General features: G+C 43.1%; 1 protein-coding gene across 6 annotated transcripts in view; it reads right to left on the bottom strand.

The window, feature by feature from the left end:
* SLC9A9 (solute carrier family 9 member A9) overlaps positions 1-20,613 on the bottom strand; it is a 634,995-nt gene that overhangs the window by 229,611 nt on the left and 384,771 nt on the right. For all 6 annotated transcript variants that reach the window (XM_081569480.1, XM_081569481.1, XM_081569477.1 and 3 more), the window contains exons 10-11: positions 19,168-19,281; positions 17,492-17,603 (exon numbers count right to left, since the gene is read on the bottom strand). In XM_081569480.1, the coding sequence (XP_081425606.1) occupies positions 17,492-17,603; positions 19,168-19,281 (226 nt within the window). The remainder of the gene's footprint in view (positions 1-17,491; positions 17,604-19,167; positions 19,282-20,613) is intronic.

Raw genomic sequence — 20,613 nt, 5'->3', positions numbered from 1 at the left:
TGCTGCTAAATCTCCTACCACGTATAAGACAGGCCCCAGAAAAAGAAATGATCTGTCCCCAAACTCAACATACAAAAAATGAGGATCATGTCAGCCAATCCCATCACTTCATGGCAAATAGATGGGGAAGCAATGGAAAAAGTGACAGATTTTATTTTCTTGGGCTCAGAAATCATTGCAGATGGTGATTGCAGCCATGAAATTAAAAGATGCTTGCTCCTTGGAAGAAAAGCTATGACCAATCTAGACAGCATATTAAAAAGCAGAGACATTACTTTGCCAACAAAGATACATCTACTCAAAGCTATGATGTTTCCAATATTCATGTATGGATGTGAGAGTTGGACCATAAAGAAGGATGAGCACTGAAGAATTGATGCTTTTGTACTGTGGTGTTGGAGAAGACTCTTGAGAGTCTCTCGGATTACAAGGAGATTAAGCCAGTCAATCCTAAAGGAATTCAACTCTGAATATTCATTAGAAGGACTGATGCTGAAGCTGAATCTCCAATACTCTGGCTACCTGATGCAAAGAGCTGACTCATTGGAAAAGACATGGGAAAGATTGAAGGCAGAAGGAGAAGGGGATGACAGAAGATGAGATGGTTAGATGGCATCACTGACTTAATGGACATGAGTTTGAGCTAGGTCTGGGAGATGGTGATGGACAGGGAAGCCTGGTGTTTTGCAGTCCATGGGGTTGCAAAGAGTCAGACATGACTGAGCAACTGAACAACAAGATGTCAATAGTTGCTAGGTTTAAGAAGCCCTAGTTTAGACACTGGATATTTTCTCATAGGATCAAAGCTAAAAATGTTGATCTTATTCCTACTGCAAAGGCCTATTTTGGCAAAGATAACTATCTGTCCACTGGTACTTATAGTATCCAGGTAGGTATGTATGTATCCATGTATGTCCACTGGTATCCATTGTATGTTGTTCTAATTGCATAAACTATATTTGCTAGCATCTCTTGCAGCTAGAAATAGCTATAAAACTGGTTCTCACGAGGCAAATGAGACCAGAGGTGAGGCATGTCATTTCTGGGCCAAGGCTTTTAAGAAACAGCTATTCCTACCCTGGTTTCTCTTTCCCTTGCCACCACCTAGTTATAAGTTATGATAAGTCCCTATAGCAGTGGTTCCCAAACTTTAAGTACACCAGAATTACCTAGAGGACCTGTTCAATCTGAGATTGCTGGGCTCAACACCTAGAGTGTTTCATTCAGGGGGTTTGTTGTGGGGCCCGAGGATCTGCAAGTCTAACAAGTTTCTGGGTGTTGCTGATATTGCTGGCCCAGGTACTACATTTTTAGAAACCATGTCTTAGGGGATTATGATGCCACAAGATGGAAGGAGCTTGGTAACATTGGAATCACCACCTGAAGGAGAGGCATCTATCCCCCACCCCTATGTTAATATTGTGGGGAACTTCTCAAAAGAAGGCCAAGGCTACACTAAAACAAGGCTTAACTCAAGCACCTGCCTTGAGGTTGCCATACACAGAAAAAGCATTCCAACTTTATGTCCATGAAAAAGAAGGAATAGCGCTGGGAGTGTTAACTCAAATGTTGGGACCTGAGCCCCAGCCTGTAGCTTACGTATCCAAGAGGCTTGACCCAATTGCCCGAGGCTGGCCTCCCTGCCTTTGAAATCTTGCAGCTATTGCAATCCTGGTAGAAGATGCTTTAAAACTCTCTTTGGGGGGCAAACTATTTTTATCAGCCACCAAGTGAAAGAACTCCTAAATGGGAGAGGCCATTTATGGATGTCCAATCAAAGAATCCTCAGATATCAAGTAGTGCTGATGGAAAATCTAGGCCTCACTATATCCCCCTGTGAAGTTCTTAACCCAGCCACCCTCCTGCCTACCCCTGAGGGCTCTCTCCCCTTTCACTCTTGCCTAGAAACCTTGAACCATCGGACAAAACCCCGAGAGAGATGGTCGGAAGATCCTCTGACCAATCCTGACGAAATCTGGTACACTGATGGAAGCAGCTTTGTCTTGGATGGAAAAAGAAGAGCTGGATATGAAGTAGTCTCCAATTTTGAGACCATAGAAGTTAAACCTTTGTCACCGGGTACTTCAGCCCAATTAGCTGAGCTCATAGCCCTGACTCCAGCTTTAGAGTTGGGAAAAGGAAAAAGAGTAGTTATTTGCACTGACTCCAAGTATGCCTTTCTGGTGCTACATGCATACGCTGCTATTTGGAAAGAAAGAGGCCATTTGATCACCTGAAGTTCCCCAATCAAATATGGTGATCAAATCCTTAGACTCTTGGAGGCAGTCCATCTGCCCCCTGAGGTTTCAGTCTCCCATTGTAAAGGACACCAAAAAGGGAGCAGGCAAGTGGCACGAGGGAACCAAGCAGCTGATCAGGCAGCTAAGAGAGCAGCATTACAGAACAATGACCTAATAGGGGTTGCCTATTAGGTCATTAGTTCCACAGACTAATTTGCCAGAAACTCCTTCATATACTGAAGGTGAGACTCTTAAAGTTAAGAGTGAGGGCTTTCAAGAAGATCATTTCTCAGGACAGCTCTGAAGAGCCAACACAGCTTGGCAGGTGTTGTACTCCAAAGCAGACAGGAGATAGATCTTCTGATCCCTGAACAAGGAGGGACTTGAGCCATTTTGAATGAGACGTGTTGTTTCTGGGTAAATACCTCCAGCTAAGTTAAAGAAAGACTCCCGGTCCTCAAGAAAAACATTCAGACCCCACAGGATCTCAAAGAATGAGCTGGAGAGTTCTCAAGGTGGCTACAATCTCTCTTTGGGGATCCTCCTGGAAATGGGAAATTTGGAGTTGGCTAATGCCCCTACTTGGGACTTCCCTGGTGGCTCAGATGGTAAAGCGTCTTGCTAACAATGCGGGAGACCTGGGTTCGATCCCTGGGTCAGGAAGATCCTCTGGAGAAGGAAATGGCAACCCACTCCAGTATTCTTGCCTGGGAAATCCCATGGACGGAGGAGCATGGTAGGCTACAGTCCATGGGGTCGCAAAGAGTCGAACACGACTGAGTGACTTCACTTTCAATGCCCCTACTAGTCCCTGTCATCAACATATTGATGCTGCTTGTGATTGCTCCATGTATTATCAATTGTCTAATCCATTTTGTCTCTGCCCAGGTCAACAAGCTACAACATGCAGTGCCAGTTCAACAAGGATATATAAAACGACAGCCAACCACAGAAAATATCACTCACCCTTAGATGGACAATGCTATAAGGACCCTGAGGCCTGAGACTAGCAAGAGGGGGAAGCCCAATGCCCCTCACTGTCCCAGTTCAGCATAAAGACCAGATGACCCTATTCAGCCAGAAAGACCTTGATGCCCCTATTCTCAAAGAATTGGGCCTCCCATCTCTTGAGGGGGAATGTTAGGTAGTTAGAATAGAAAAAAGGAGTCCAGAATGGCGGTGGCTAAAAGACAAGGAAGGGAAAGGCCCGCAAAAATAGAACAAAGGAAGGTACAAGGACTGGAGTGAGGACCTCAGGTAAAACAAACAGCAGTCCTGGCTAGCCCAATTTACATAGGGCAGGCCCAGGGGGAGGAGAAAAAACATGTTAAAAGAGGAGCCCAAATTGGGCTGGGGGCCTCTCTTCTCTTCGTGTCTTTTGGGTTGGCATGCCCTCACGCCTCGAGGATGTATTTTCTTCTACTTTCTAAATAAAACTGAGCTGTAACACAGAGCTATAACACTTGTCTAACTGAGAGCTGTAACACTGGCCCGTCGCTTCAAATTTTTGTTGTGATGAGACAGAACCTAGGAAATTACATACTCCCCCAACAAAATCAACCCTGATCTGTGACTTGAATGAGAGAGGATTTACTGCAATGGTTCAAGAACTGAATTTGGGGAGTCTGTGTGCTCCCACAGCTTAGCCTACCAGAGGATTCTCTATATCTGCTTACCCCATGTCTCTCCCCCTTATATGTCCCTGCAGAATCAGAGGTATTTTCTTAACAGATGAGGGAATACAGGTTAGGAGAGATGGAGAGGCCAAGGTTACATAGTAAATGGTATGACTAGTTATTCAATTTGTGTTTCATTCTCCCGACTGAGTATGTAACCCATAACAATGATGAAAAATCATGATTATCTTAAGAATTTGAAGTTTTAGGAAAGATGTGAAGAAGAAAATTGTCTTCCCCTTTCCTAGGCAGAAGATCAACCTGAGGCAACATTTTGAAAAAGATATTTTGCCTTTTGCTCTCCCTCCCCAATTCTTTCTGTGCCTTCTGTCTCAGTCTCTGTCTCCCTTTCCCCACATCACTGCCATTGTGCTGCCTCCTCACCCCCACCTGAGCCCAAGCCGCCTCATTCTAACATGATAGGTTTCTGACTCTCCAGTCAAAACTCTCATTTCCCCATGCAGCCAAAATGAGCTTCCTGCCAGGAACAAAACAACTGGAAGGAAGAAATCTGCTGAGGAAGGAAAGTACACAGTTCTGAAGGGCTTGCTTTTTGAGATAGTTGTTAACATGTGCACTTTCATGTTTACCTGTGGAATTGAAAACAGCTCCCTGAAGGTCCAGTGACAGTTTTCAAGCACTGAGGGAACAGTTGGTGAGTGGGACTGAGGGTCTTGTAAAGGGTGGGCAAGGCGTTATTCACAGGCAGGGCACCTGCCCCGGTGTCTCCCTCTGCCCTCTCAGGTGACCACAGGGCTTTAAAAGTTCCTAGTGTTTTTGAAGGGGGTCAGTGGGAGGCCTGGCAGTGGGTCTGGAACCCATCCCTATTCACAGAGGTTTGGTCTGTCTGTGAAGAACTTGGTCGCCCAAACGGCATTTGAATGTCCCCAGTATATCAGAGCAAATGCTGAAAATTCCTAATTGACATAATGGCTCTATTGTAAATTTAGCACAAGGCATTTTCAAATGTAACTGCTTCTTGCTCATTTGCACATATAACTTACTTGAGTCAATCTTATTGACTTCTTCTGAACTCTATCCACAGAACCTGAGGGCAGAATTAGAGGGATTTATGCATGGCACAGACAGACTTATTTTTTGAGCTTGCTTTGTGTGTATCGATAGTTTTCTAAGGTTATGTCAACCTGATGCCAGAAACGAGCAAGCAATTAGGAAGCAAATTCAGGCAGAAAACAGGGAAAAATAATGTAGTCTATTTTTTTTTTTTGCCTCAGTAGACAGTTTCACTTGATTAAAACTATCAGTCAGATATTTGTGATACCTGTGACATGCCTAAAAAACTGAAATGCACACAGAAGTTTCCCAAATTAGATTATTTACTTTTCTGTATCTTTCTAAAACCTTGTCTTGAGATATAGGGAGAGGTGACAAGCATTCTGGGTTGTCCCCTTTCATTACTCAGTGTCTCTCAGGGGCTGGCATGCTCTTCTTGGCTTACTCTATACATAGCGTGGTTGGGTAATCTACAAGGTCTTGCCACTTTTTCACACTCAGTAAATGTTTCAGTAGATAGTGACATTTTGCCTGTGTCAGCTTGTTCCAGTTCAGTTCAGTTCAGTTGCTCAGTCATGTCCGACTCTTTGCGACCCCATGGACTGCAACACACCAGGCTTTCCTGTCCATCACCAACTCCTGGAGTTTACTCAAACTCATATCCATTGAATCGGTGATGCCATCCAACTATCTCATCCTCTGTCATCCCCTTCTCCTCCTGCCTTCAATCTTTCCCAGCATCAGGGTCTTTTCAAATGAGTCAGTTCTTAGCATTAGGTGGCCAAAGTATTGGTGTTCCAGCTTCAGCATCAGTCCTTCCAATGAATATTCAGGATTGATTTCCTTTAGGATGGATTGGTTGGATCTCCTTGCAGTCCAAGGGACTCTCAGGAGTCTTCTCCAACACCACAGTTCAAAAGCATCAATTCTTTGGTGCTCAGCTTTCTTTATAGTCCAACTCTCACATCCATACCTGACTACCGGAAAAACCATAGCCTGGACTAGATGGATCTTTGTTGGCAAAGTAATGTCTCTGCTTTTTAATATGCTATCTAGGTTGGTCATAGCTTTTTTTCCAAGGAGCAAGTGTCTTTTAATTTCATGGCTGCAGTCACCATCTGCAGTAATTTTGGATCCCAAGAAAGTAAAATCTCTCACTGTTTCCATCATTTCCCCATCTATTTGACATGAAGTAATGGGACTGGATGCCATGATCTTAGCTTTCTGAATGTTGAGTTTTAAGCCAACTTTTTCACTTTCTTCTTTCACTTTCATCAAGAGGCTCTTTAGTTCTTCTTCACTTTCTGCCATAAAGGTAGTGTCATCTGCCATAAAGGTGACAGATTCTGCCATAAGGGTGGTGTCCCAGAGAGGGTTACAATATATTTTCCTCACAAAAACTGATACTTTGAGTTTCACTTTGAGTTTATAACATTTCATGTCTTAGTGCCAGGAGTAAGTTGCTGCTAGAACTAAAAGCAGAAGATCAGCAATTGTCCTTAAATGAAGGGGTCGAGGGTTCTTGCCACCCATGGTAGGTCCTCAGTAGTGATCTGACAGTCATACCTTCTTAGGAATAAGAACCTTCATCTCTGATAGAAGGTTTTTCTGAGAACAGTTGTGGTTTATATGAATCATGTCTCTATGAAGCACTAACGGCTATCTTTTTCTATGGTGGTTAAAGAAAGTGATGGAAATTCCCAATTGTTGAATGTTTCCTAAGTAGCCGTCCCTGTGCCAGGCATTTTATATACATTTTCTAGTTTGGTTTTCAACACTGACCAACTATGGTAAACACCATTTTACAGCCAAGAGAGCTGAGGTTTGGAGAAGGTTAACCACACGGCTCTCCATGGCTAAGACTGTTTCAAAGCATGAGCCCTCTGCATTTTACCAAAACAGTAGTTCCTAGTTATGTCCTTGGGATTCTCTAGGCAAGAATACTGGAGTGGGTTGCCATTCCCTTCTCCCTTAGAAAATATTATGGTCTGCCAAAGAGAGGAATCTAACCTTCTACTTAAAAATGCAGTGGCTCATAACTTTTATTCTAAATTTATTTGGGAACTAAGTGAAGAATATGCTATTTTGACCTAATAATAGGAGAAAACTATGGGACTAGCTGTAGTTTGAAGCTAGTTCTCAGATGTTCTCAATTCGCCATAGTCACATTTTTTTTCAGCATTTGAAACTATATGAGGACTTAATGGAGAGCTTCCCTGGTGGATCTCCATTAAGTGGTAAAGGACTCACTTGCCAATGTAGGAGATACAAGAGAGTTGGGTTTGATTCCTGGGTTGGGAAGATCCCCTGGAGAAGGAAATGGCAACCCACTCCTGTAGTCTGGCCTGGAGAATTCCATGGACAGAGGAGCCTGGAGGGCTACAATCTATGGGGTTGCAAAGAGCCGGGTGTGACTTAGTGATTGAGCACACAGGCGGACTTAATGGAATATTCAATTCATATGGGCCTACTGCGTTTGTCTACTTTGTCATAGCAATGTGGCACGTGGCTATTCATTATTTAAGATGATTTTTTCTGTGACTGCATGATACACTGGTCAGAACATTTTCATGACTCATTCCTCATTCCTTCCTATTTGAAAACCTCAGAAGACCTTTTCCACTTGCCCACTCATGCCTGCCCCAGGCCTCAGTGAGAGAGCTGGGGACTTGGTGCGGTTCATCTTCTCTAGTGGAGAAAACAAACATCCTGAGCTTGTGCCCTGTGAGCTGGTTAGTGGCCTTGTAGTGGTAAGGAAGAGATAGTGGCCTAATTAATTGCACAAGGTACACCGAGAGCTGGAAGGAGACGTAGCTCTGCAATGGGAGAGGACACTGGACTCTGGGGAAGGGGGCTTTGAAGAGGAAGCCTTGGCAAGGAATGTTTGACGCCGTGATGATGTCATCCAGGTTGTCTCTCTCTGGAAGAATGAAAATGGAAGAGATAAGAAGAAAAAAGTCCTGCTGGAAATTCCCAGGCAGTCCGGTGCTTAGCATTCCATGCTTTTACTGTCCGGGTCTGGTTTGATCCCTGGTTGGGGAACTAAGATCCTGTGTGCTTTGCAGTGCACCTCCCCTACCCTTCAAAAAACAACAACAAAAACAGAGCCCTGTTGCTTAGAGAAGACTCAGATTCTTAGACAACCCTTGCATATACGTTTACAGAAATCTCTTTTTTTTTTCCCCTAAGCTGAAGCTAAGCCTGATTCTTGATTCAAATCACTTGGCTCATATAAAAATCTTAGAGTTTTAAATGAGATCTAAAGTTTTTAATTGGAAACCAAAAACATCCCCCCAACACAAAGCAAGTGAAGATTTGAAAAACAGTCTCATATCAGAGTACTACTTACAAGGAAGTATTAACAATGTCTACTGTTATGAAGACTCAGTATTTTTCTAGGTGAAAAATACTTTTATTTAAAAAAACAAAAGGTTGTATTTGTGGATCTCTTTCCTTAAGTGTATTGTTGCTTGGCTTGCACCTGTAGAATTGGGCAAGCCTAGTCTGAGAGCTGCCTATGGGGCAATTTTGGATTCCAAAGTTCCCAGGCTGATAGAACAGGAATGGAGAGTTCTTAAGTAGCATTTTAATGAAGTATACGGTTTAAGTTGTGTAGACACTGTTGTGTAGACACTGCAAGGAGATCCAACCGATCCATCCTATAGGAAATCAGTCCTGAATATTCATTGGAAGGACTGATGCTGAAGCTGAAACTCCAAAACTTTGGCCACCTGATGCGAAGAACTGACTCATTGGAAAAGACCCTGATGCTGGGAAAGATTGAAGGTGGGAGGAGAAGGGGACGACAGAGGATGAGATGGATGAATGGTATCACTGACTCTTTGGACATGAGTTTGAGTAAACTCTGGGATTTGGTGATGGACAGGGAAGCTTGGCGTGCTGTAGTCCAGGGGCTCTCAATGAGTCAGACATGACTGACTGACTGAACTGACTGACTGAGACACTGTTTTAAATTGTTCATTCATTTGCCTATTTATCTGTCACTTATTTGTAGAAGGCTACTCAGGTTCAAGAAGTGGGCTGGGTGCTGAGTGTACAGAGTGAACCCAATAGATAAGCATTTAGCCTCACAAAGCTCCCTGTCTAGAGGGGCATAGAGTCAGGTGAACCAAAAATCATGGTAGAATGAGATGGGTACTAGGAGAGGAGAAGTGTTGGGTGTTACGGAAACAGACGTGAGGGACATCAACCCAGGAAAGGAATATGTCAAGGCTGTATATTTTCACCGTGCTTATTTAACTTATATGCAGAGTACATCATGCAAAATGCCAGGCTGGATGAAGCACAAGCTAGAATCAAGATTTCCAGGAGAAATATCAACAATTTCAGATATGCAGATGACACCACCCTTATGGCAGAAAGTGAAGAGGATCTAAACAGCCTCTTGATAAAGGTGAAAGAGGACAGTGAAAGAGCTGGCTTAAAAAATTCAACACTCAAAAAACCAAGATCATGGCATCTGGTCCCATCACTTCATGGCAAATAGATGGGGAAACAATGGAAACAGTGAGAGGCTTCATTTTCTTGGGCTCCAAAATCACTGCAGATGGTGACTGCAGCCATGAAATTAAAAGACACTTGCTCCTTGGAAGAAAAGCTGTGACAAACCTAGACAGCATATTAAAAAGCAGAGACATCACTTTGCCAACAAAGGTCCTTCTAGTCAGAGCTATGGTTTTTCCAGTAGTCATGTACGGATGTAGAGTTGAATCATAAAAGAGCCTGAGTGTCGAAGAATTGATGCTTTTGAATTGTGGAATTGGAAAAGACTCAAGTGTCCCTTGGACTGCTGGACTGCAAGGAGATCAAACCTGTCAATCCTAAAAGAAATCAATCCTGAATAATCATTGGAAGGACTGATGCTGAAGCTGAAACTCCAATACTTTGGCCACCTGAAGCAAAGAACTGACTCTTTGGAAAAGACCCTGATGCTAGGAAAGACTGAAGGCAGGAGGAGAAGGGAACAACAGAGAACGAGATGGTTGGATGGCATCAGCGACTCAATGGACATGAGTTTGAGCAAGCTCTGGGAGATGGTGGTGAAATACAGTGAAGCCCAGCTTGCTGTAGTCCATGGGGTTGCAAAGAGTCAGACACGACTGAGTGACTGAACAAAAACAAGAGTTCTCCTACAGGAAGTGATGTCTAAGCCAAGATGTGAAGGATAAAACCAATTACTGAGTAAAAGAGTGAAGGTGGTGGGTGTGGGAAGGGGTCAGGGCAGACCAAGAACCTGAGTAAACGGCGGGGGGTGGGGTTCAGGGGGTGGAGGTGGGAAAGATCTCTGCATTCTTGAGGAACTGGAGGAAATTCGGTAACTGGGTGAACATTGCTCTGCTGATAAGATTGGCAAATGGAAAAAAAGAAGCAAGACTGGCATCACAGAAAAGTCTAAAGCAAAAGTGAATAAGGTAGGGGGAATGGATTGAAGAGAGAGGTTCAGAACAGAACCCATGCACTGTGATTATGTTCTGGGATGCGCTTGTTAGACTTTCACATGTACAGAAATTGCCTGGGGAGCTCGTCAGAAGGCAGACTTGGAATCAGCATTTCTAAAGAGATCCCCAGTGATGTCATAGCTGCTGGTCCCAGGACCACAGCTTTGGGTTCAAAGGATCAAGAAAGCCTGGAAGTGTTCCTTTTACATGGTGGCTGGTAATTGTGTGGGACAGTCTGGTGGCTTAATATAGTTCCATTTATTTAGGTGGTCATAGAGAGTCCTGTTACTAGGCACTGCTGAAACAATAACCTAGACTCTTCACTTTCATGAATTCCACTTACGTATTTTTCCTTCCTGTAACTGAGTGTCAACAAGGGAAGGCCATTTGTGGTCAAAGTCTCAGACTGGCTTTGACCACAGCCTGATTGATAGCTCACCAAAAAGACATCGAGAAAAGTGCTCACCTACACGTGGGCAGAGGTTCTTAAGCTGTTCTATAGAACACTGGGGTTCTACACAGAGCACAGTGTTTCCCAAAACTTGAATAGTAATGGCAGTCTTTTCTAGTAAGGGAGGAAGATAAATGCTAATGGGAAATTTTTCTTAATTTAAAGTTTTTCTTCCATGCCTTCCCCTTAGTTCTTTAGTGCCAGCAGCTATTTGGATGCTAACGAGTGCTGGTGGGCAACCAGATGAGCAACAAACAACATTAGCAGCAAAGCTGGGCCACACTTGGGGCTGTTGTCTTTATGGTTATGTAAACTCATGGATGAGGTTTTATGTTATATCCATATAGTGTGATAACATTTTCCTGGTTAAAACCCTTCCGAGTTTATGGGATAGGACACATCAGGGTTACAGAGTCTCTTCCAAGTGCAATAGAAATGGATAAATTGGTGAATCGTGTCCTCTAATTCACTGCTGGGCTCCTTCAACCTGCCAGCGTGACTCCAGGCCTCCCTTCTGTCAAGCTCGGCACAGCAACTCTGCATGAACCTCCACAACCCAGTAGCCTACAGTCCCTGGTTGTTACAGTGGTTTCAGGAAGGCTGCCAGGGCTCAATTGGGCTTGGTATTTCCCCACCTTCTAGCAATTCTTGGCTCTTATTTAGTTTTAAATTAAATAAAAATTGCAGCACACGGATTTGAATTAAAACAAGAGGCCTGATCTTTGTAATATGCACCATATCAATAGGAAAGCTAATTTGTGCAAAGAACATCTCCTCCTTTAATTTAAACCACAGAGGTCTGCCTCTTCGGTTTCAAGGGAACTGAGTGCTGGGTGGGGCCGCCCACTCCAAGCATTAACTGGAGCTGTGCTGAGTGTGACAGGAACAGTTTCAGGGAGAGGGGAGGGCAGGATGCTGAGCAGTCCTCTTAAGCCCTTTGTGCTGGGTGTCACATGATACAACAGAGCAGTGACTGGACTCCTGGCCTTGAATTTAAAGAAGGTCTTAAAATGTCTCAGGGTAAACTTCCCCAGTTGACTCTGAGCTGCAACCTAGTTACCAAAAAAACCCAGAATTTGCATTATTAAAAGCTTCTCAAGACTAAGGAAGCAAAGAGACCACACTCCTCCTGACCTTGAGACCATTCCTCATTTTCAGGTTACAAGGCTGCATGTGTGTGGACTCCAAGTCTATACAAAACAAACTGGGTAGGAGCTGGGCTTCCCAGGTGGCTCAGTGGTAAAGAACCTGCCTGCCAGTGCAGGAGACCTGAGAGACACGAGTTCAATCCCTGGGTGGGGAAGATCCCCTGGAGGAGGAAATGGCAAACCACTTAAGTATTCTTGCCTGGAGAACCCCATGGACAGAGGAGCTTGGTGGGCTACAGCCCATGGGGTCACAAAGAGTTGGACACGACTGAAGTGACTTAGCACAGGGCTTGTGCTAGGTGAGAAATTCAGCCTGGGTCCTGGCAGTGGCTTTGCTCACTTTAACTGGCTCTAGAAGCCAAAGGTGGAGGGTTGAGGGGAGAGGGCAGAGGGTGGTAGAGTGGCAGTATGGTCATCATCCAGGAACAATGTGAGGTTTCCCCCAAAACATTGCTGAACCCCCACCATCTACGAAGCTCCACGCCTTACTTCAGTGCTCACTGCAGGCCCTGTGTGCAGGCCTTCCCCGCCAGGAGGTAAGTAATGAGCCTGGGATCCCTCTGCAAACTCTCATCTTCAGGTGCCTCCAGAATGGAGATAGGAGCTGATTCAGGTTTATGGGGCCTGAAACTTATACATTTGGGACCCTCTTTAAGAACAATGAGACAAAAATATCTTTAACAGATTTTATATACCATCAGAACACACTGTTAGGGCTCATCCCAGGGTCTTGGAACAGGGACCTGCAGAGCTTCAAACTGAAGCTTCTTTAACTTTACAAGTGAATCCACTTCTGCTTCTAAAGCATCACCAGCCCTCTTCCTGCCCAGTGCCAAAAAGTCATGTACAAGGGGAGAGGAAAGATGATGGAGGAAAAGGCTTTGTCACATAGTAGGTGTAATTGACTAAGACAGAAATTCTGGCTCTTATTTGATTGGCCTTTGAACCATCTGTGCTGCAAGGGCTTAGTGAACCTTGGTCCAAAGCCAAGTTCTCTCTCTGAAACTGCAAGCCGCCTTAAGGGCAGGGTTCTCAGCTTGGTCTTCGTTCACCCAAACACTTACCTAAGGGAGCCTGTAAGGAAATGTCTGTGGAATGAGTAGCTGGGTGATGACAGAGGGGCTGTGTAAATAAATTCACACTCCCTGGGTCGGGAAGATCCCCTGGAGAAGGAGATGGCAACCCATTCCAGTATTCTTGCCTGGAAAATCCCATGGATGGAGGAGCCTGGTAGTCCACTGGGTCAAAAACAGTCGAACACAACTGAGCGACTTCACTTTCACTTTCACCCATTTTAGATAGAGGGTCATTGTCATTTACTTTCTTCTAAGGACTTTGAAAAGTGTTTTCAGCTGTGTAAAGAGAGGCTCCATCTTCATTTCTCAGTGAGGCAAGGGCAACTAGGTCCCACCAGTGAGCTTCCAAGTTTCCTTCTCACTGGATGATCAAAACCCCTCTGGACATAATTAAGAACATTCAACTACATTTTAATGCAAATATTCTTTAAGGGGGTTGGTTGTTTTTTCTGATTTCAGCAGCTGTGTTGTCCACATACCCAGAAAAAGCTAGACAGTGTGTTATTTGATCTGCTTTTTCACCTCTTCCTCTGGCTTACATTACCTTAAGTTTACCTTTTAAATTCTTTATTTCCCAGCAAATACATTGAAAATTTTAGGTCCTGAATGAGGTGTGGAATATAAGGTATGGAATATCAGGATTCATGCAGAAAATCAATGTCTAGTCTGGAGCATTCTCTTTTGAAGAAAACTATTGCCCTCCACTGGGACTTGCCTGGTGGCTCAGACGGTAAAGCGTCTGCCTACAATGCGGGAGATCCAGGTGCAATCCCTAGGTCGGGAAGATCTCCTGGAGAAGGAAACGGCAACCCACTCCAGTATTCTTGCCTGGAAAATCTCATGGATGGAGAAGCCTAGTAGGCTATAGTCCATGGGGTCGCAAAGAGTCAGACACAACTGAGCAACTTCACTTCACTTCATTGCCCTCCACATGGTGAACTCCCTTGATCCTTCCTACATTCTGATGGGGATCAGTGGGTGCAAAGCAGAACTGAGCCTATGGCTGGGGAAAGGGTGTCGCCCACATGTGTGGCTTATTGTGAACTGGATGCTGAAGTTTGCCTGGGCTAGGAAGGGCATGGCTTTGATTTAACTTCTGCTCTCATGACCTTGAGGGTAAATCTGAAGTCCTGTCAAGGCAGATGAGAAGGATCTAATTCAAAGTCCAGAGGCCCAGGTTTAAGTCTCAATTTCATTTCTTAACTAGTTGTCAGGTTGTGAGCAAGATACTCCAAAGTTCTCCATGTCTTTCTTTCCTTCTCTTTTTTAATCCACAGAAAGAGACCAGTAATGCCTAGCCTATCTTTCCCTGGAGATAAGTCTCAAAACATTACCCATAAAAGGTCTTAGAAAGGTACAGGGTGACTTTAGAGTTGACCATCTATGATTCAATTACATAACCATGTAACCTAGCAATTTCCTCATTTTAAAGCTAAGAAGACAGCTTTTTAGTGGAAAAGTCAATGTTCTTAATAATAGGAACTGGCAGATGGGTATTCCCCTAATTAAACTATTAATACCAATCCTATTAATGTGATAGAGTTATAGTTTTCCTTCTTGAGGATGAAGGTGTTTTAGAACAAGGTCAGGTAGTAAATGTTTTAGGTTTTGTAGATTATATAGTTTCTACTGCAACATTCGGTTCTGCCCTTAGAGCGTAAAGATGGGGCTTTCCTGGTGGTGCTAGTGGTAAAGGACCTGTCTGCCAATGCAGGAGACATAAAAGATGTGGGTTGGATCCCTGGGTCAGGAAGATTCCCTGGAGGAGGGCATAGCAACCCACTCCAGTTATTCTTGCCTGGAGAGTCCCATGGACAGAGGAGTCCCATGGGCTACAGCCCATGGGGTCGCAGAGTCCAACACGACTGAAGCGACTTAGCACAGTATGCACAGCATAAAGGCAGCACAGGCAGTATTAAAAAGAGAGGTGGAGCTATGTTCCAACTTTATTTACAAAATTCATGTGGGCTAGATTGGGTTCAAAGGCCCTACTTCGCTGACTCCCCACTTTAGAATATCATAAAGGTATCTCCAAGTTCTGGGCTTCCTCACATCCCCTGGCCGTACACACAATACTGCTGTCCTCAGATTTTAATGCAGCTCCAATTTGACAGCTAAGCAAACACAGAAGACGCCAAATCCAGAAAACCAGTAAGCCACGAGGTTATTCGGGCAGGCATTTCACATCCCAAGATAGCTATTTAAACCTTGCACTTTTCTCAAAAATCTTCTTTGCAAAATAAAGCATTGTTTAAAATATAATATCCCAGTTTTAAAAATAAACCACAATTCTCCAGAGGGAAGCTACTGATATTTTGATGGAAAAGAAGGAACAGTGCTTCCCAACTCCTAGAAATGCTTTACAAAAATGCACCCCAGTGCCAACTTCTTTATGTGATCCAATCTAGGTTTTGCTGTCCCATAACAAGAGTTAATCATTACCAAAGTTCATCACTGCTTTAAATTAAAGATCATCTATTGGTACAACTTATACTCTGTATGACTCTCTCGCGCGCGCATGCCATACCGACATATCTGGAAATGTAGGGAAGCACTGTCAGAGGCCTACAGGAGGACATTTTTAAACTCTGGATCTCCATCTGCCTGCACTTGATTAAATGACTCATTGTCACCCTGGGAGCTGCCACCCTTTACTGTGTGGAACAGGCTAGGAGGGAAGCGAAGGTGAAACAAGCCTTTTATTTCTAGTTTTTGTTGTTGTTCAGTCACTAAGTTCTGTCCGACTCTTTGTAACCCCACGGACCGTAGCCCACCAAGCTCCTCTGTCCATGGGATTTTCCAGGCAAGAATACTGGAGCGAGTTGCCACTTATTTTTCTAGGAGGTCTTCCTGATCCACGGATTGAACCTGTGTCTCCTGAATTGCAAGCAGATTCTTTACTGCTGAGCCATCGGGGAAGCTCTTATTCCTACTTCTAAAAATGTGGATTTGTTGGGGTTTGAGGTGAAGTTTCACAGACCTTGGTTTAGGAATGATTTCATCCTCAGCCAAGTTACTTAACCTTTTTGAGATTCTTAACCTCATTTTTTCCACCTAGAAAATGGATTAATATCTGCTTCATAGGATCAATTTGGGCTTCCCTTGTGGTTCAGCTGGTAAAGAATCTGCCTGCAATGCGGAAGACCTGGGTTTGATCCCTGGGTTGGGAAAATGCCCTGGAGAAGGTAAAGGCTACCCACTCCAGTATTCTGGCCTGGAGAATTCCGTAGACTGTATAGTCCATGAGGTTGCAAAGAGTTGGACACGACTGAGCGACTTTAACTTTCACTTCACTAGGATTGATTTCTAATGAAAGGGAAATAGCAAATATTCAGTAAATGATAGTTTTTCTCACTTTTTCCATATCCTCCTGTATACCCCAAATTTTGTTTGCTCTATTGTGAAGCTTTGTTTCACTCTCATGTATCTTCCAGTGAATTGCCTCTGACTGTAATATAAGTGTACAAGTACATAGAAGGCTTGTAACGGGAAAAGTCTCCAAATAAGAAAAGGCTGATGGTAGGAAAATTAATTGAACATAAAGAAACACAGTCCCCAGAGCAGTTCAGGGTCAGCAAATTCATTTTGTTTGTTTTCTTTGGAAAAAGTGGCCTTCAGGTATGGTTTGAGAGTAGAGACTTTGTTGGTTTCATCCACCTGTGTGTAGGACAGCTCTTGGTATTTGGTGGAAATGCAACTAATGCTTTTCTCAACTAATAACTGATCATACTTAGATATGATTTGCTTCTATTAACCATGAAAACTTCCTGGAGCTTTGCATAGGGAAGCAGCAAGGCTTCTAAGGAGAAGGAGCCATAACATCAGACAGAAACAGCACCCCTTACACACTATTTATCTGTAAGTCTGCATTTTGTGAAACAATTATGCAAATTTATCCAGCTGAAAATTGATCTGAAATAGGCCAGGAAAGGGCTTCCCTAGTGGCTCAGTTAAGGAATCCGCCTGCAATGAGGGGGAGCTGGGTTCGATCCCTGGGTTGGGAAGATTCCCTGAAGGAGGGCATGGCAACCCACTCCAGTATTCTTGCCTGGAGAATCCCCATGGACAGAGGAGCCTGGTGGGCTGCAGTCCATGTGGTCCCAAAGAGTCGGACACAACTGAGCGACTAAGCACAGGTCAGGGAACAGTTCAATGGCTATTCTAAGCCAGATTCTGGCCAGTTTCTGGCAGATATTGAAACTCGTGGCCATCTTAACCGGATTCTCTTTAATTTCATTTTCTTTCTGGAAAGAAATGCCACTGTTGCACAGAATGTATGGATAGCAGCATGAAAGTAGGTACAATGGGGTCAAGAGAAGTTATGCTTCCCCAAGAAGTCTCTAAGTATAATACGTGTACATGGTTTTCCAAGTACAAGAGAAAAATATGAGAGAAGAGTTGACGAACACATAACAAAATTCACATACCTGAAAACATCATCATGTGCTGAAAGTTCCAGGGGATCTTGTGTTTCCGGCCTAGATTCAGGAGGAAGGAGAGGGGATATATGTTGCAGGCTCTGGCTACAAAAATTGCTACCTGTGGATAAATGCAGGGAAACATTGAGGAAAATGTTGCTGCAAAAAGTGTGATAGTCCTTGGGCTTTAAATATTATGTCCTTAAGCTTCTCTATATTATGACCCAGAAAACAGGAATAAACATGTCGATACATGTATGTCCAAACTGCTTCCAAATTCATCTTTCAATGTCAGTTCCTTTCCAGAAATAATAGAGGACTCTATCTTCTTTGAACATATACTTGGTTTAAAATTGTTAACCCAATACCATTTCAATCACCGTAAATTTTCTCATCACATTTATGTGGCTGATAACTGGCTCTACGCTCAATTCTGCTGCAAAATGTGAGGCAGAGACCGTTCCAAGGCTGTGCCATTATCCTCTCAAGCAGCACTTGAGAAAGGATAAATGTGCTTTGGCTCACAATTATCATCTTACTTTCCATCAGTTTATACTCTCTAAATCTAGCAAGCTTCAGTTATTCTTTTTTCTTTTAGTGAATTTAATTTCTAGAGGAATTGCCTGTCTAAATGTATAAAACAACTGCTTTAAGAGGCATTTCACTAAAATCCAAGTTATACAGGTTAAAAAATCTATGAAAATACTGTGGTAGTCATCTCTTCCCTTTTGACATCTTGGACATCTTCCTTGATTGTGTATGCTAGTTTGTCCTCAAATGGGAAGAGTTATTTGGGAAAGAGGGCGCGTCCTTCTAAGATTTGGATGGAATTGGAAAATTCACTTCTCCGCTCAGTGAAAAGAGAACAAGAGGCCAGGGCTGGTGCCTAGTTGGACCAGGGCTTCCAGAGAGGAGCTGGCTCTCTTGGCTGTTAGGATCATCTACCTGTGATCCCAGAGGGCATCTGTCTATTTTCCAACCAGGAACAAGGATAACAGCTGCTGACTATCTCTGGGAACATCCACAGTGGCTCAGTATCTTTTCTGATAGACATCCATTCCCTCTGGGAATGCTTAGACCCCAGACCTAGAGCAAGAAAAGCCCCCTGCATTAAAAGTGAGGTCTAGACTTTACCTGTTCTTTTATTTACAGGAAAGAGGCTGTCTTATTAAACTTACATGTGCACAATGCTTAAGATAGTGAAAGCACATCCACCATGGTAATTTGACTTGATCTTTACTCCTTTTTACAAAGTCCTCACTGGAAAAAAGATTTTACCATCTTGCAGTGAAAGTATTTCTAAAGTTCTAAGGCCTGGCTGTCTTCTGATATGTTCTGATACACATTAAACATAAAAAATGGATTGACATAATTTTTATGTAAATGATTCAAAATTTTAGTTAAACATATTTTGAATATTCAAAAAATGTCTTCCTCTTTCAGTTTTTTTTTCCCTTTATTTCCCTCAGCAATTTCCAAACTTTATATCTTGAACCATAGACATTTAATAAAGGCCACAATATTTCTTTGGATGCTTTTCTCCCCTAACTCAAATTACTCACATGCTTTGAATTTGAACTTTTCAGTAAATCTGAGGAAAATGAACAATTTAAAAGAATAATCCCTACAGTTAGGTAGTTTGTTTTCTTCTCTCATCACCTTGTGTTCTGTATTTCAAAGGATACAAAGGCTCCAAGTATGAAAAGAGCATTGAAGATATGATTCTGGAATGTGAACAGTGCCAGGCCCATGTAACAGAAGATGACGTTCTCGGCCAAGAAGTTCATAAATTCAAACAACTGGAAACAAAACAGAGAACAAAAGGCATGAATTATGACTCGGCTTTGAGTTCATTTAATTTTCTGTGGCTGTGTTTGGTGACTAGATGGTCCTCCTGTATCTGGGAAGGCCATCCTTAGGCTCAGCCTCTGGAGAGGCACAGGGGACCTGCCTATACTGGCCAGGCCAGCTGACTCCACCCTGGCTCTCTGCCCAGGGACAGATGCTGCATCCATGTCAACATCTCAGCCTCCTTTCCAACTGCAAGGCTGCCAGTGATATCCCAGGGTGAGATTTACCAGCATGATCCTCAATGGCACAATTCCTACTAGGATGACAGAACAGTCCCTCTTACAGAAACTGAAACTATGTTGATTTGGTTAATGTGCACTGTAGTGAACCATGCAAGAATGTTTTAGCCCCTTCTGTACATCACCCAGAAGGTGCCCTTGAGTTCTCAGACCCTGGAAGAACTAAATTAAAAAAAAAAAAGCTTTAGCTAAATTATCTTCCTCAGGCAGGCAGGAGAGACAAACTTGGAAAACTTAGAAACTTGTGGTAAGGATGAATGTCAACTATATTTCAACATTAGAATGATCAGTATATTTCAAACTTCAGACAATGAGACTCATTAAATTGACTGATGTAGGTATATCCATTAAATGTCTACAATTTCTACCTGGTAAAAAGAAAATGATTAATCCCAGGGATCAGTTTATTCAGCAAGAACACAATAGATACATCAAATTCAGTCAGAGGGATAGAGTAATAACATGTTATGCTGAGGGATGCTCCCAAGAGTTATTCTTAGACCATTAACTAAACAATTTAAGTTGAACATGAAAAACATTCTCCAACTTCCAGATTAGAAGTGAAAGGGAAATGTGTCCAGGGGCTACAGCAAAGCCAGATTTGGAAGAGACATTAGTTTATGTTCCAGACTTTTCATTTGGAAGTTTCGGAAACTTCCTTCCCAGACCTACATAAATCACCATGTGAGGTAAACGTCTCTGGAGGCATTTCTCTTGACTTTTTAAGGACTCATTATTTTTTCATGTAATGTATTTACAGCCCCACAAATAATGCCCAATACCTGTTCACTGACAGTTGACAGAAAGAAAGCAGAATCTTGTCAGACACATTATTTAAAACCAGTAATAGAAAGAATGGATTAAAAAGACACAGCTCTTTCAGTACAGGATGGTCTTTCTGCAGCAGTAGTGATCATCAATTATCCTGAGCACTGACTTTACATTCTAGGCCAGCCCCTCTAAACAAACATTGTAACCCAAATAGCCACAGACAATGTGAAAACATGAGGGAAAATACAGGAGATGGGGGACACTCTTCTA

This window comes from Giraffa tippelskirchi, chromosome 2 (assembly GCF_054371585.1).
Source record: "Giraffa tippelskirchi isolate mGirTip1 chromosome 2, T2T-mGirTip1v1.2.pri, whole genome shotgun sequence".
Taxonomy (NCBI): domain Eukaryota; kingdom Metazoa; phylum Chordata; class Mammalia; order Artiodactyla; family Giraffidae; genus Giraffa; species Giraffa tippelskirchi.
Note: the sequence above shows the minus strand (reverse complement) of the source record. Positions and strands in the feature narration are given on the sequence as shown.